The sequence below is a fragment of the Cnephaeus nilssonii genome (genome assembly GCF_951640355.1).
Source record: "Cnephaeus nilssonii genome assembly, chromosome: 13".
Classification (NCBI taxonomy): domain Eukaryota; kingdom Metazoa; phylum Chordata; class Mammalia; order Chiroptera; family Vespertilionidae; genus Cnephaeus; species Cnephaeus nilssonii.
This window is the reverse complement of record NC_137084.1, coordinates 18,608,925-18,624,807: the sequence shown is the minus strand read 5'-3', so window position 1 is coordinate 18,624,807 and position 15,883 is coordinate 18,608,925. Positions and strand designations below refer to the sequence as shown.

The following is a 15,883-nucleotide window of genomic DNA, read 5'->3' as shown; positions in this document are numbered from 1 at the left end:
CCATCACTCCAACACAAGATTGCTGCCCCCATATGGTCAAAGATGGCTGCCCCATGTGGACACAAGATGGCCAGCAGGGGAGGGCAGTTGGGAGGGACCACGTCTGCAAGGGAGGGCAGTTGTGGGTGATCAGGCCAGCAGGGGAAGGCAGTTAAGAGGGACCAGGCCTGCAAGGGAGGGCAGTTGGGGGTGATCAAGGCTGCAGGGGAGGGCAATTAGGGGTGACCAGGCTGGAAGAGGAGGGAAGGTAGGGGCAACCAAGCCTGCAGGGAAGGGCAGTTGGGGGGGACCCAGGCCTACAGAGGAGAGCAGTTGGGGGGGGGGGCAGTCCTGCAGGAAAGGGCAGTAGGGGTGACCAGGCCTGAAGGGGAGGGCAGTTAGGGCAAACAAGCTGGCAGGAAAGCAGTTAGGCATCAATCAGGCTGGCAGGGGAGTGGTTAGGGGGTGATCAGGCTGGCAGGCAGAAGCGGTTAGGGGCAATCAGGAAGACAGGCAAGCGAGCAGTTGGGAGACAGTAGTCCTGATTTGTGAGAGGGATGTCCAACTGCCCGTTTAGGCCCGATCCTACCAGGATTGGGCCTAAATGTGTAGTCAGACATCCCTCAAGTGGTGACAGATTGGTGAGGGTGCAGACTGGACTGAGGGACACATACCCCCTGTTCACCAATTTCGTGCACCAGGCCTCTAGTAAATAAATAAATAAATAAAACTCTGACATTTGTACATACAAGCCATTTACTTCATAAAAAATAAAGTATGAATTACATTTGAAAGCATATGTGACGTTTTAGGGGCAATATTGTCCCTAAAATTTTTTTATAATCCCAACTCCACTCAACTGTTCCAACATCCATGGACATCCATTGGTATCATTAATATAACTAGTCTCCATTTGTCAATAATAATATTCTCTCCATGCTTCTCTACTTCTTTTGTTGCCATTCCTAGTCCCCTTCCCTACAGACAAACAAAAAGGATAGTTGAAGGGAAAATTCTATTTATCCTTCAAAACCTGTGGAAGTTATAGCCTCTTCATTGAAGAGCCACTTCCCATGTTGAGTTACCAAATTTCACATTTGACCCCAGTTTAGAAATTGTTTCAACTTTGTTTTTTTTTTTTTTGTGGATCATAATCTTTTTCTTTTTTAAATTGAATTTACTGGGGTGACATTGGTTCACAAAACTAAACAGGTTTCAGGTGTACAACTCAGTAAAACATCATCTGCACACTGCAATGTGCCTCAATCTCTCCAAGCAAAGTTTCTTTCCTTCCATGTTTCCCCACCCTTTGTTCACCTTCACCAACCCCTCTAACCTCCTTTCACTCTGGCTATCACACACTGTTCCATACATATATATTTATATTTATATATAGTTTGTTTATTTGTTTAATCCCTTCACCTTCTTTCATCCAGCCATGCCCAAGTCCCCTCCCCTATGACAAATGTCACTCTGTTCCATGTATTCATGCCTCTGTTTCTCTTTGGTTCATTGGTTTATTTTGTTCATTAGATACCACATGTAAGTGAGATTACATGGTATTTGTCTTTCTCTGAATGGTTTATTTCACTTAGCATAATAATCTCCAGGTCCATAAACTCACCAGTGGTCTATATTTCTTTATTCAAATGATATTAAGAAAGAGTTAAAAAGTTTTATTTTAGATATACTTGTTAGTTTAATTTTGTTAACTTAGTTATTACAAGAATTTTAGCCATCTTTAATTATAGTTCTTCAAGATGAAACAATTCGTTATACCCAACGATATCCAGGAATTTTTAAAAACGCAAAAAAATAAGAAAGATTGAATGACTTACTTCTCTAATCCACATTTTATTGCTGAGTTTTAACTTTTAATTATTTTCTTATTTTTCTCCTGACTCCCAGAAATATTTATTTCAATTTACATATCTGCACAACCCTTAGCAAAGTTCGTGACTAATACCTAGCTTCTGTATTAACCACATAACTACAATACCTTTAGTTTATTTTTTAATTCCCAAATCTTGGCCTCTTTTAATTCCAAGGATTACTTGGAAACCTGTGAGTCAGCCACCTGACCTTTACTTTCCCTGACACAGTGGCAGCCTATCTTACCCATCTCTTCACTCACCTACAGAGTTCTAAAATCACATTGATTTAAAAGAACAGGATACATTTGTCAGCAATCTCTTTAACGCAGCCTTCACGTCCTTATTCCTCAGGCTATAGATCATGGGATTCAGCATGGGGATCACAAGTGTGTAAAACACAGAAGCCATTTTATCAGTGTCCAGTGAATGGCTAGTTCGAGGCTGCAAATACATGGATAGTAGTGTCCCATAGAAGATTGTGATGGCTGTCATATGGGAAGCACATGTGGAAAAGGCTTTTTTCCTTCCTTCTGACGAACGTATCCTTAAAATGGATAGAACAATGTTGAAATATGATACTAGAACTATAGTCATGGAACAAACCAAATTTGTACCTGCAGATACAAAAATGACTGTTTCTGGGAAGTAAGTGTCAGAGCAGGACAAGGCTAATAGAGGGACAGTATCACAGTAAAAATGATTGATCACATTGGGAGAGCAGTAAGACATAGAGAATACAGAAGATGATGTCACAATAGCTGTGGAAAAGCTATAGGCATAAGTGAGTGATACTAGCAGAAGGCAGATCTGGCGAGATAAAACCACCATGTAGAGCAGGGGATTACAAATGGCCACGTAGCGGTCATAGGCCATCACAGCTAACAAGGAAACCTCAGCTACAATGAAAACCAAAAACCCTCCCAGTTGGGTGGCACATTCATAGTAGGAGATGGTTTTCTTTCTTACTAAAAAGTTGGTCAGCATTTTAGGGGCAATGACAGTAGAGTTGCCAAGGTTGATGATAGCCAAGTGCCGGAGGAAAAAGTACATGGGGGTCTGTAGTCGAGAGTCAACACTGGTGAGAGCGATGATGCTCAGGTTCCCAGCCAAGGTCAGCCCATAGATGACCAGGAAAACAAAGAAGAGTGGAATCTGGAGATCTGGACTGCCCGAGATACCTGTGAGAATAAACTCAGTGACCCAGGTGAAGTTTACAGGAGCCATGAATGAGTTTGGGAATTCATCTGTTTGGGGGGAAAGGGAAGACATGGTTAGAAAGTTTGAGAGACTGCCATTAGATGGCAAAAGCAATTTCTTAGGTGAGATTTCCTGGAATCATGTGTAATTCTAACTCAGTTATTAAAGTTTCTAGATCTAATAAATAAACATTTCAATCATTTGAGAGAGAGAAAAAGCAAGTACATCAATTTAAACAGATGATCCAGCATTATAAAGGTTGAGGATTTACTTGCTACAAATTATAAGGATGTTATTAGTTTGCAAACAAACATTTGAAGCCATGATTCATCTGATGTCTCTTGTATTGAATGGAAGAAAGGCTAGAGAAATAGTATGTCCCCAAATAATTGAAAATGTCTTTTTTCTGATTTCTTCATCCAAGACTTCTTGCTTTTTTCCCCTTCAGAACAGGTGATTCTAGTCACTATTCTGCCCCATTTTTTAATTCTATCTTCTATAACTTCTAATAGCTGGCACTTTGAACTTGCATATTCTGCCATCTATACCTGTTAACTGCTTTTCTTATTTCTCATCTTAATAACTCAGTCAGAAATACATAAAGGTATATCCACAGATCTATTTTTCAGGTTACTGATTATCTTTTTAGCTTAAAAAGATTATCTCTGTAAAAATTTTATGGCTTTTATAATTCAATCCACTTTGCTTTACTGGACACAACTTCCTTTTTTTCTCTTTCATGACTCTTTTCCTTCTTGCCCCTCAAGTTTATGCAAGTCCTCATATTCTTTCCACTGTTTTATTATAACCTGTAATCTTATTGATATAATTTTTTAACATTATCTTAAAATTTTATAAAACATACCCCAGCTAAATTTTTAGTTAATCTTTTTCTTAATATTTATTTTTTAACGTTCTCTTTTAGGTCAGTAGAGCTGAGGGCAACCCTGTAAATGAACATTTTCTTCCTTGGTTTTATTCTCTCCTTGAGAATATTATAAAGTTTCTGTCCTATCAAACCAGGAATCAAGCCTTGCTCCTGCTTCTGCAGTGTCTCTCCTCAAATAGGAGCCCTTCTTTTGGAGGTCTCCTCGACTAAAACATTTGCAGACTTATTTTACTATCAGACAGATGGCTTATCACTGCATTGATGACATATTATGCTTCTGTACATGTTACCAGATTTCACAGAAACATTTTTGAGAGAACTTGTGTTGGATGGTTACATTCTCAGAAAGGATTATCATTTGGAGTTTAGGTAGTTGTATATCCAGTTTTCTCTCACATCCTATGAAACATGCAGTTTTCACTTCAGCTAATAATGCAGAAACAAAACTTTGGTATAAATCATCTCAGTGAGCAAAATTCCATTGCTTCAGGAGTGATATAATTTATCTAAGTACATAAGATATAATTGTCAGCTTTCATTTGGAAACATAAATAGCTGGATGATATTTAAAGCCTTGTATTCTAAACATGTTATAAATACTGGAAACAAGCCTTACTTTTAATATTGCATTATTTGATTATATACGATGTCCAGTTCTTTCAAAAATGGAAGTTGAGTTGCTCAGTTTGAGGAAGAGTTGGGATCTTTTAAAGGCCATTATAGAAAAATAAGATACATATTTTCTACCCACCTGTAATGGAGAGTCTATGTCAGCTTCAAGTGAGAATCTCTGTGTGGCTGTGGCAGTAGGAGTTTATGGGCTCTATAAGCCTTTGAGACCCCAACTCTGAGGCACTGATGACTCTAGGATCCCCAAGTTGCCTTTTACATCCTTGGGGAAGATGCCACCTGGAATTGGTTCCTTAACTAGACCTCCCTCTAGGAGTTCAATCAGATACTCCTTGAATCTCTTCTGTGGCAGTCTGGACCTACTTTAATGAACTTACTCATGTATTATTGCCATGTTGAAGGTATATCATCATCACACAATGAAAATGATAAGTCAGTAAATGTTAGTATCCTTTCTTGGAAAATTGAAAAAAAGAAAAAAATACTACATGAAATAAAGGTTTCAATGCTTAGCCTTTTCTCAGTATTTTTTTTTCTCCAAATTACTATGCACATACATGAAACATTTATTAGGATGTGAAAAACCCCTATTGTTTATTTTAGAAATGAAAAGCAATACCATATCCTGTTATATGTAGAAGGCTACTTATTACAGCATTTTTTAGAGCAGCAAAAGAAATAAAAACATACAAACAAAAAAATTTCCAACAAAGGATGCACAAATACAATGTGACTGACCTGCACTCCACAATAGTATGCTGATATTAAAAAATTAAAACAATAAAATAATGCTTATTGGCCAAGAAATATGCTGATGATGAATCCTCAAGTAAGAAAGTGGCAGGGAACATGATGTATTACAATTTTTTTTTCTGAATCACAGAATTTAATTTGCTTGCTATTACCAATTTTGTTCAAATCTGGCCCCCTTGCTTCCAGAGAGAGCATGAATGCAGACCTTGAGTTCCACAGTTACACTGTGGATAATTGTCTAAATCCATGTACATCTAAATCTTGAATCAAGCAGTCATGGGATATTTAGTACAAAATAATCCAAATGCCATTCAGTTTTGTGAATTTTGCCAAATGAGAAATCTTGCAGTATCTCATTTTTTCCCAGGTTTAAAGGTGTATTTTTTTTTCCAGTGAAATCAAACAGTAGTTGTCCTTTTGTGCCTGGCTTATTACACTTAGCCTAATATCCTACAGGTTAATTCATCTTGTAGGGTGTGTCAGAATTTCTTTTCTTTTCAAGGCTGAATAATATTCTATAGTATGTATGCACCACATTTTATCCATTTATCCATCAATAGACATAAGATGCTTCCACCTTTTGGCTACTATGAATAATGCTGCCATGAATATGAATGTACAAACATCTTTGGAATTCTTGCTTTCAATTCTTCTAGGTAAAACACCCAGAAATTGAATTTTGGGTCATATAATAAATCTATTTTTAATTTTTTGAGGAATAGCCATTCTGTTTCACAGAAGCTGCACCATTTTACACTCCCACCAACAGTGCACAAGGGTTCCAATTCTTCCTCATTCTGGCCAATACTAGTTCTTTACTATTTTTATGATAATAGACATCTTGATGGGTGTGAAGTGGAATCTCATTGTGATTTTGATTTATATTTTTGTATTATTTAGTGATATTGAGCTTCTTTCATGTGCTAATTGGTATATGTCCATCTTCTTCAGAGAAATGTCTATTCAAGTTCTTTGCCCATTTTTTTAATTGGAGTGTTTGTTCTCTGTTACTGAGTTGTTGGATTTATTTAAATACTCTGGATGTCATAATCCTTCATCAAATACATAATTTACAAATATTTTTTCCTATTCTGTGGGTTGCCTTTTCACTCTGTTGGTAGTGTTCTTTGATGTGCAATAGTTTTAAATTTTGATAAAGTCCAATTTATTCATTTCTTATTTATTGCTTCTGCGTATGGTTTCATATCCAGAAGTCATTGCCAAATCCATTGTCATGAAATGTTTTCCTATATTATCTTCTAAGAGTTTTGTAATTTTAGCTTTTCTATTTAGGCTTTGACTCCCTTTGAATTAATTTTTGTAAATGGTTTAAGGTAGTAGTCCAACTTCATCCTTTTGCAGGTGGACATCCAGTTTCCCCAGCATCCTTGCTGAAAATACTGTCCTTTCCTATACCGTCTTGGCATCCTTGTTGAAAATCCTTTGACCATATATGTGAGGATTTACTTCTCGGTTCTGAGTTCTATTTTTTTTTATTGTTTAAAGTATTACAAATAGTAGTACATATGTCTCCTTTTTTCCCCTCTTGACCTCCCCTCAGCCTTCCCCACCCCCTGGCACATGCCCTCACCCTCCTAGTGTCTGTGTCCCTTGGTTATGCTTATATGCATGCATACAAGTCCTGTGGTTGATCTCTTACCCTCTCCAGCCTTCCCCTGCCTTCCTGCTGAAGTTTGACAGTTTGTTCCATGCTTCTTTGTCTCTGTATCTATTTTTGTTCATCAATTTATGAAGTTCATTATATCCCACAAATGAGTGCGATCATGTGATATTTATCTTTCTTAGACTGGCTTATTTTGCTTGTGTTGCAAATGGTAAGAATTCCTTCTTTTTTACAGCAGCGTAGTATTCCATTATGTAGATGTACCACAGGTTTTTAACCTTTTACACTCGGATGTCGAGTGTGACTCGACACGGTTAGCATCGAGATTAAAATTACTCTTTGAGTGTATCAATAATTTGAAATATAAAAAAATCCAAATAAATAAGTTTGTATGAAAAGAAACTTCAGTTTTTTATTCTAATGCCACGCTTTGTAAAATCTGGGGTATTTAAAAAATTAAATCCCGAGTAGAATAAAGGAATCGAGAAAAAAGCAAGTGAGTGCAAAGGGTTAATCCACTCATCTGCTGATGAGCACTTAGGCTGTTTCAAAATCTTAGCTATTGTAAATTGTGCTGCTATGAACATAGGGGTGCATATATCCTTTCTGATTGGTATTTCTGTTTTCTTGGGATATACTAGTAGTCCTAGAAGTGGGATTACTGGGTCAAATGGAAGTTCCACTTTTAATTTTTTGAGGAAACGCCATACTGTTTTCCTCAGTGGCTACACCAGTCTGCATTCTCACCAGCAGTGCAAGAGGGTTCCTTTTTCTCCGCATCCTCTCCAGCACTTGTTGTTTGTTGATTTGTTGATGATAGCCATTCTGACAGGTGTGAGATGGTACCTCATTGTTGTTTTGATCTGAATTCTATTTCATTGGTCTATATGTTTTTCTTTATGCCAGAACCACACCATTTTGATTACTATACTTTTTAGCAAGTTTTGAAATCAGGCATGGTGAGACCTCTAACTTTGTTCTTTTTCACCATTGTTTTTAGTATTCAGGGTTTTTTGAATTTCTATATAAATGTTAAAGTGGATTTTTCTACTTCTGAAAAAAAATTACTGGGATCCTAATAGAGATTACATTTAATGTGTAGATTAGTTTGGGTGGTATGCACATTTTAAGAATAAGTCTTTCAATTAATGAAAAGGGATGTCTTTCCACGTATTTGTGTCTCCTTTAATTTCCTTCAGCAATATTTTATGGTTTTCAATGTACAAGTCTTCCACCTGCTTGGTTAAGTTTACTCTCAAGTATTTTATCCTTTTTGATGCTATTATAGAGGGAACTGTTTTTTAGCTTTCTTTTCATATTGTTCATTGTTAGTATATAGAAATGCACTGATTTCTGAGTGTTGACTTTGTATCCTTCAACTTTACAGAATTTATTAATTCTAACAGCTTTTTTTTGTACAACACAGTTAACTTTCTATTTAAAAACACATTTTAAATACCATTTTAAAATTATACAATAAATATATTCTCATTGATACAGATTCAAGTAAGCCAGAAGAATATAGACTAAAAAGTAAATGTGCACCCTTCACCTCCACTATTTCTCCCTCCCAAAAAATTGCTCCCCAAAGGTAACTGCCATTAACAGTTTGGTATTTGCTCTTCCATGTTTAGTTCTTTAGTATTACATTTTTAAAATTCCGTCCTATATGGTTGATACTGGAGAATGTTATTAATATTATTTAACTTTACTCATAGATTGTGTACTAGTAAAGTAATGGAAGCAATAGAATTTGAAAAAATATATATATGTGACCAAGTTTTTGAAGTATAGCATAAAAATGTTGGTCAAAAAAATAAAATTCATTCATAACAATAAATGTGCTAAGGGACAGGATCTGCATCTTGGTAAATGCAATTGATATGATTAGATAATGCAATTTGGTATTTATTTTAGTTTGTTCAGTTTGTTTTATTCCATTTTTCATACTTGAAAAATTCAAGTTTTATTGATATTACAATTACATTTATTTTGGGTGTACAATGTAATATTTTGATATGCATATATATTATAAAACGATTACAACAATCAAGCTCATTATCATATTCATTATCCAAAATTATATATCATATACTTTGTGTCAAGAACACTTAAGATCAACTCTTAATAAAATAAATTCCAGTACATTCAAAAAAGGGAAAAAATAAATACAATGCATGGATCTGAAATAAAGAGACCTTGGTTCATGTACTGGTTAATGCCCTCACAACTATTACTTGGATTATGACGATAGATTGAAACAAGCATGGTTGAGGTAATGTGTACATTTAAAAAATATCTAAATAATGCCTTTTGAACAACAAGGAGAATACTAAGATGTGAGGAATCTGTACATCAGCTGCGTGGGACACAATGTGAACGAAGCATTATGTTACCTGAGTCCATGCAAAATATTGTCTCTGTGCACACAAGCTCATCAAGGAGACAAAATAGACATGACTGATAATGCATTTCACCTTGGGTTCTATCAGTTATCTTTCATCTTTGTTGCTACTGCTATAGATTGTTCAAAATATTGATACCATTCCAGCAGATGGCCAGTTAATTCATTTATCTTGAGTTTTCTGATCCAAAGTGAGCTTGTGTACCAGGAGGCTGCAATAAGCCAAAGTTAGCCACAGTGTGAGGACCTGTCAAAGGTGACTTTTTTTTTTCTTTTTTGTGGTTCCTAGTGAAAAAAAATCTTCCCATATGCCCACTGTATCCTTGAGATAAAAATTATTAACTCAATCTGATTTGGAAATTTTATTCTGAGGTGGCATGCTTTATATCCTATATAGACTAGATTCTTTTAAAAATTAAAGTTATTAGGGTGACAATGGTTAATAAACCTAGATTCCTGAAACAGTTTGTTCATGCTGTGTTATCATCATTCACACATTTACTTACTTTCTTGCCTCCTGTCTTCATTGCACATTCTTCTTGGTTTAATCATATTTATCTTTAATATACAGTGACTGCTATGAAATATATATTACTCATTTTCTGGTTAATTTTATACCATTTTAAATATTTAAGACTTTTTTATGTTTACCTCTGCAAGTCTAAGTTCAAACAAAAATTTTATGTGATTTTCCTTATTTCTAAATAATTTCAACTCTGACCTTGAAAAATAACTCAGAACTTAGATTATCTGGCTACAATATTTATCTGATTGAAGTGAAGAAGGCTACAGGGAGATATCAGAGAAAATGTTTCTTCCAGAAGAAGAAGAAAACTTAGCCTGGTAAAACATTTCTAACTTTTGATGCTGTAATTGGACTGACAGAACATTAAACAAAGACCCGCCTTTGCCACTGAATATTAAGACTTTAAGTAGAGATTTTGCACTGATTAGTCAAAGTTCTTTTCAGTGCATCCTTTACTTCTTTGTTCCTTAAGCTGTAGATCAATGGATTCAGCATAGGAATCACCAGGGTGTAAAACACAGAGGCCATTTTATCAATATCAAAGGTATGGCTGGATTTGGGTTGCAGGTAAATAAACAATAAGGTCCCATAGAACACGACCACCACTGTCAGGTGGGAGCTGCAGGTGGAGAAGGCTTTGTACCTCCCCTCCGTTGACTTCATTCGGACAATAGCCACAAGAATAAACATGTAGGATACAAGAACAATCAAGAGGGAGGAGAGCAAATTACAGCCTGAAAAGATCAAAATGATCAGTTCTAGTTCATGTGTGTCAGAACATAGCAGGGATATTAGAGGGAGACAGTCACAGTAAAAATAACTGATGATGTTAGAGCCACAGAAGGACAGTCTAAATAACTTAATTGTGAGAAATAGCGACACGAATGTACTGTAGAGATAGGGAATAAGTACCAGCAGCCATCGCACCCTCTCTGCCATGATGACCACATAGAGAAGAGGTTTGCAGATGGCAACATAGCGATCATAGGCCATTGCTGATAGAATAAACAGTTCGGTGATAATGAAAATCTCAAACAGCGCCAGCTGGGTGGCACACCAATTGTAGGAAATTGTATTTTTGTGCACCACAAAGTTTGCCATCATTTTGGGGCCAATGACAGTGGAGTAACCAAGATCAGTAATGGACAAATGTCTAAGAAAAAAGTACATGGGAGTATGTAGCTTGGAGTCCAAATGGGTCAAGATAACCATACCCAGATTGCCAAACACTGTGATCAAATATATGACCAGGAAGATTCCAAAGAGAGGTGCCTGCAGGCCCGGGCTGTCTGTGATCCCCATGAGAATAAATTCAGTCACCTTGCTCACTGCAGTATGATTGTGTTTCTCCATATGGTTCTTCCAGGTAACCTGTGTAAGGTATAAAAGCAATAGTTTTATTTAAGATGCTATCTTCTACGAGAATTCAATACATAATGTATGATATACGAAGACATTTTCTGGTCTTAAATTATAAATAGAGACTCCTCTCCCCATCTGGCCAAGGCTATACATATCTACATTCACATTGATAATTAGCTTTTTTGATTGTACCGTAAGTTTCTGACAATAATTTTTTGATTGATAAGATATCCATTTCGATGGCATCCATCTTGAATAAATGTATTGCAGCTACACAAGTAGAGAAAGAGACAGGCTGCCTCACCTCTAAAGTTCCCATTTACAAAACCCTGGGTGACCTAGGTAAATTACTGCTTGAATAACCCCGCTTTGCCTTCTTGCACTTTGTCTCAATGTTGGCTCTGGTAGGAAATATCAGAGGCTTGTCTAAATAGTAAGGCCCGGTGTGTGTCTTCAAACATTCCTAGATGATAACATCACTATTGATAGTCTGAGACTGATACAACACAGTCATTGAAACTTTGGTAAAGTATGCTTTAAGGGGGCAATATATTTTGAAGTGGTTGTTTTGATATAGCTATTATGACCTCCTTTTTTGATCCAAAGTCATCTGAAGTATGTCAAAAGACCTACCTACTCTATTTCAGCCTTTTCAATATTTGAAGTAATTTATAAACAAACATAGGCACCTAAATCATATACCTTACATTACTGACAATCACCATGTCTCTTTAAAGTAATAAGACAAAAGGGTTTCTAAACTGTTGGTGGAGTGATTGAGAAAAATCTGAATATATATATATATATATATATATATATATATATATATATATATATATTTCAATACTTTTATAAAATATATATATATTTCAATACTTTTCACTATAAGTTCAGCTTATTTACCCAATACAAAATCTAAGGCCATGATATGTACATTTTAGGATTTTGTTATTGATATCTTAGTCCTTATTTGGCACATCTGTGGCTTCTGCCTATGGAATATCTTCTTCTAATGATTTTCCAATCATATAGCCCTCTTTGCATAAAAATGACTTGGTCATTCTGATTATTCATAAACTCTTAGAGAAGAGGCATGGAAATAAGAATACAAATGACTATCAAGCGCCAATAAAGAACTCATTGTGTGCTAAGCACTGTTCTGAGCACTTTACACATATTAACTCATATGGGCCACACAATAACTGTAGGAAGTATACAGTATAACCATATCAATTTGAGAGTCAAGGAAAATGAGGCTCAGGGAGTGAAGTAAATTAACCTTGGTCACTCAGATAATAGATGGTGAAGTTAGGATTCAAATAAAGTCAGTATGCCTTTGGAATATATTTTGATAAACATAATGCTTCCTTTATATTAAGGTCACCCTGAATAGATAGGAAATGAAAAGTGGGACAGAAATGACACTTCATAAATAAAAATAGACAAAAACCCTTGTTACTATAGATGACTGAAGCAGTAAGTTTATTGGAAAACTAAGATGGTGTAAATGTATAGGGCAGAGTGTTAGGTCTGTCCTACCCATTACTCCTATTGATGACAGATATGTATATTGCAAAGAAAAAAAACAGTTTTACAGAACATAATGCTCTTCAAGATCTTTGGTGATAATTCAGTTTAAGCCATTTGCTTAAATTTTCAAACTAGTGTTTTCTACTCACCTGAGTGGAGATTCTTCTTTGACTTCCTACTGTTTTAATCATCAGCTGTTGGAGAACGTATTTAAGTGTTTTTCTACCCTCCTGACACTCATTTTGTTAAAGTTTTAATCTGGTAAAAGGATTGCAAGTAATTACCCAAGGGAGAGAGCACCCTGGATTTCTGTTAATTATTCTCAGAATATCCCATTAGGAAAAGTAAAAAATATTTCTTACCTAGGTCTAACTAAAAAAAATAAATATGCAATATCACTAAACACCATCATTATAAATATGACTTTGTCAGTATCTGGTACATTATACACACATACACACAATGTGTGAGTAAATTAAATTTACTTAAGAAAATGATGCAACATTTGATTGACATGAAACAATGTCTTTTGACTTGTATCTGCCAATAAATCAGTAATAAATCTTTTCTTCATCTGATTATAAAGTATCTTTCATCTTTATCTGTTTTTAAGGATATTTCTTTATCACTGCTTTTCAAAAGTTTAATTGTGATGTGCTTGGGTTTAATTTCCTTTCTTTTTATATTGCTTAGAATTGTCTTAGCTCCTTACATCTTTAGGAGTATAGTTTTTTTAATGAAAATAAATGTGGTTGATCAACCAAAGGACTTGTATGCATGCATATAAGCCTAACCAATGGACACAGACAACAGGGGAGTGAGGACATGAGTGGGGAGGATATGGGGGAGGGGGGTAACGGTGGAATAAGGACACATATGTAACACCTTAATCAATAAAGAAATTTTAAAAAATAATAAAAAATTTAAAAAGAAAATAAATTTGGAAGACATTTTTTCCCCAAATATATTTTTATTATTTCTGAGAGGAATGGAGAGGAAGAGAGATAGACAGAAACATCAATGCTGAGAGAGAATCATTGATAAGCTGCTTCCTGCTCTTATTACAGAAGACCAAGCAACACTTAGAGAAATGGAGTTAAACTTTATATTATTACACGCAGGCCCAGAGAAAAATGTCTTTCAAATTCTGAGCAACTACATGGAGGAAGCTGTCCCTTTTTATATCTTTCCCAGTCCTTTGTTTCCCAAATATGGAGTCTTCCGGTCCCCTTTGCAAGTTCTTAAAGAGTGCCCCATGTGCTGGGGCTTTGAGACCTCAACCAAAGGCCTGGCCTGGCGCCAGCACTGATAACTTTGTCTGGGGATGGTTTATAGCCTCTCTAAAATGGGAGTAAACAGTTCTTGCAGGACCAGACAATTAAAGGTGCAGTGACTAGATTCAGATTGCTAGCACCCAAAAATGTCTCTTTTCCCCCATCACTCTCTACCTATGGAGATTGAGCCCACAACCAGGGCATGTCCACTGACCTGGAATTGGAACTGTGACCCTCTGGTTCATAGGTTGACGTTCAACCACTGAGCCATATCAACTGGCTGGAAGAAATTTTGGCCACTTTTATTCCAATGGTTTCTTTGCCCCATGTAGTTCATTTTTTTCAACTTGGACCCACATTTAAATGTACAATATGTAGCTTGTCATTGTTCTACAGATCACTGAGACTATTTTCATGGTGTTTATTTAGCATTTTGCTTTCTCTCTGGCTTCATTTTGGGTAGTGTATATTGTAATATGTTTAAGTATAGTTATCATTTCTTTTTCGGTGTATAATCTGCTATTATTCTCATTTGATAAATATTTGTTCATATTTGATATTGTATTATAACCACTAGAAGTCTCATTTGATTACTTTTTAATATTTTATTTGTCTCCTCAAAAGGTTAGTGTTGTTGTTAATTCATTCAATTATATTGAACCTTGTTTTGTACTGGTCTCAGCCTACCAATATTCAATGTTGTGGATGGACCAGCCCTTGTAGTTTCCATGGTTGAGAGGTGCCTTTTGGCAATAACCTTCAGGAAACTTTAAAGATATACAGGTTTATTAATTATAGGACCTGGAAATTACACAGCACATCTGGGCCGAACATCAAGAAGCCTCAATGAGGGGATGCAGCCTGGCTATTTATCTAATTGTGTGGCTGGCAATGTGTTTATTCAAGAGAGCAGTCTTTTTACCTAGCCCCCCAAACCTCCTCCCCTCTGGCAACCATCAGTCTGATCTCTCTATCTATGGGCCTGTTTCTGTTTTGTTTGTTCATTTATTTTGCTCTTTAAATTCTACACACAAGTACAATAATATGGTGTTTGTCTTCGTCTGACTTATTTTACTTAGCATGATACCCTCTAGGTCCATCCACGCTGTTGTAAATGGTAAGATTTTATTCTTTTTTTATGGCTGAGTGGTATCCCATCTATATATCTATATATATAAAAAGCCAGTGACGGTAACGCCGTAACGACTGGAACGATTGGTCGTTATGATGCCCAGTGTGGCCAGTGAACCCACCCGGCCAACCTCCTGCCATCTCCTCCTACCGACAGGCCTGGCCCTGATCCGCCGATTGGGGCCGGGCCGGCCGGACCCCACCCATGCACAAATTCATGCACTGGGCCTCTAGTATATATATATATATATATATATATATATATATATATATATATATCCTACCTAATAATAGAGTAATATGCAAATTGACCGTACCTTCGCTGTGCCCACGATTGGCCAGGAGGCGCAGGGGGGCGGGACTCATGGTGGCCGGGGTGGCCGATTGGGCCTGTGGGACGCTGAGCCATGGCTGTGCTGCGGCACAGAAGGGGCTTCTGGGGCAGCAAGCCCACATCCCACCGCCGACCATCAATAGCGGGGAGCTGGGTGTCCGCTCTGGCACCAGTGGACAGACACCCAGCTCCCCCGCGATCGAAAGTGAAAGCAGGGGAGCTGGGTGTCTGTCCTCTCCGGCACCAGGCCAAAAGCCTCCGGCGGAGGCTTTTGAAAGGCCTGGTGCACCAGCGGACACCCAGCTCCCCCGCAATCGAAAGCGAAAGCGGGGGAGCTGAGTGTCTGTCCGCTCTGGTGCACCAGCGGACACCCAGC

At 36.8% G+C, this 15,883-nt stretch overlaps 3 protein-coding genes across 3 annotated transcripts in view; 1 reads left to right on the top strand and 2 right to left on the bottom strand.

The window, feature by feature from the left end:
- LOC307109349 (olfactory receptor 8U3) overlaps positions 1 to 15,883 on the top strand; it is a gene marked incomplete at both ends in the record, with an annotated part of 59,386 nt that overhangs the window by 28,406 nt on the left and 15,097 nt on the right. The gene's annotated exons all lie outside the window — the stretch shown is intronic.
- LOC307109731 (olfactory receptor 8J1-like) lies at positions 2,130 to 3,098 on the bottom strand (the record flags this gene model as incomplete). Its single annotated transcript, XM_079788598.1, has 1 exon — positions 2,130 to 3,098. The coding sequence occupies exon 1, from the start codon at positions 3,075 to 3,077 to the stop codon at positions 2,130 to 2,132; it is 948 nt and encodes a 315-aa protein (XP_079644724.1). The 5' UTR covers positions 3,078 to 3,098.
- On the bottom strand, positions 10,279 to 11,229 carry LOC307109694 (olfactory receptor 8K1; the record flags this gene model as incomplete). Its single annotated transcript, XM_079788560.1, has 1 exon — positions 10,279 to 11,229. The coding sequence occupies one exon, from the start codon at positions 11,227 to 11,229 to the stop codon at positions 10,279 to 10,281; it is 951 nt and encodes a 316-aa protein (XP_079644686.1).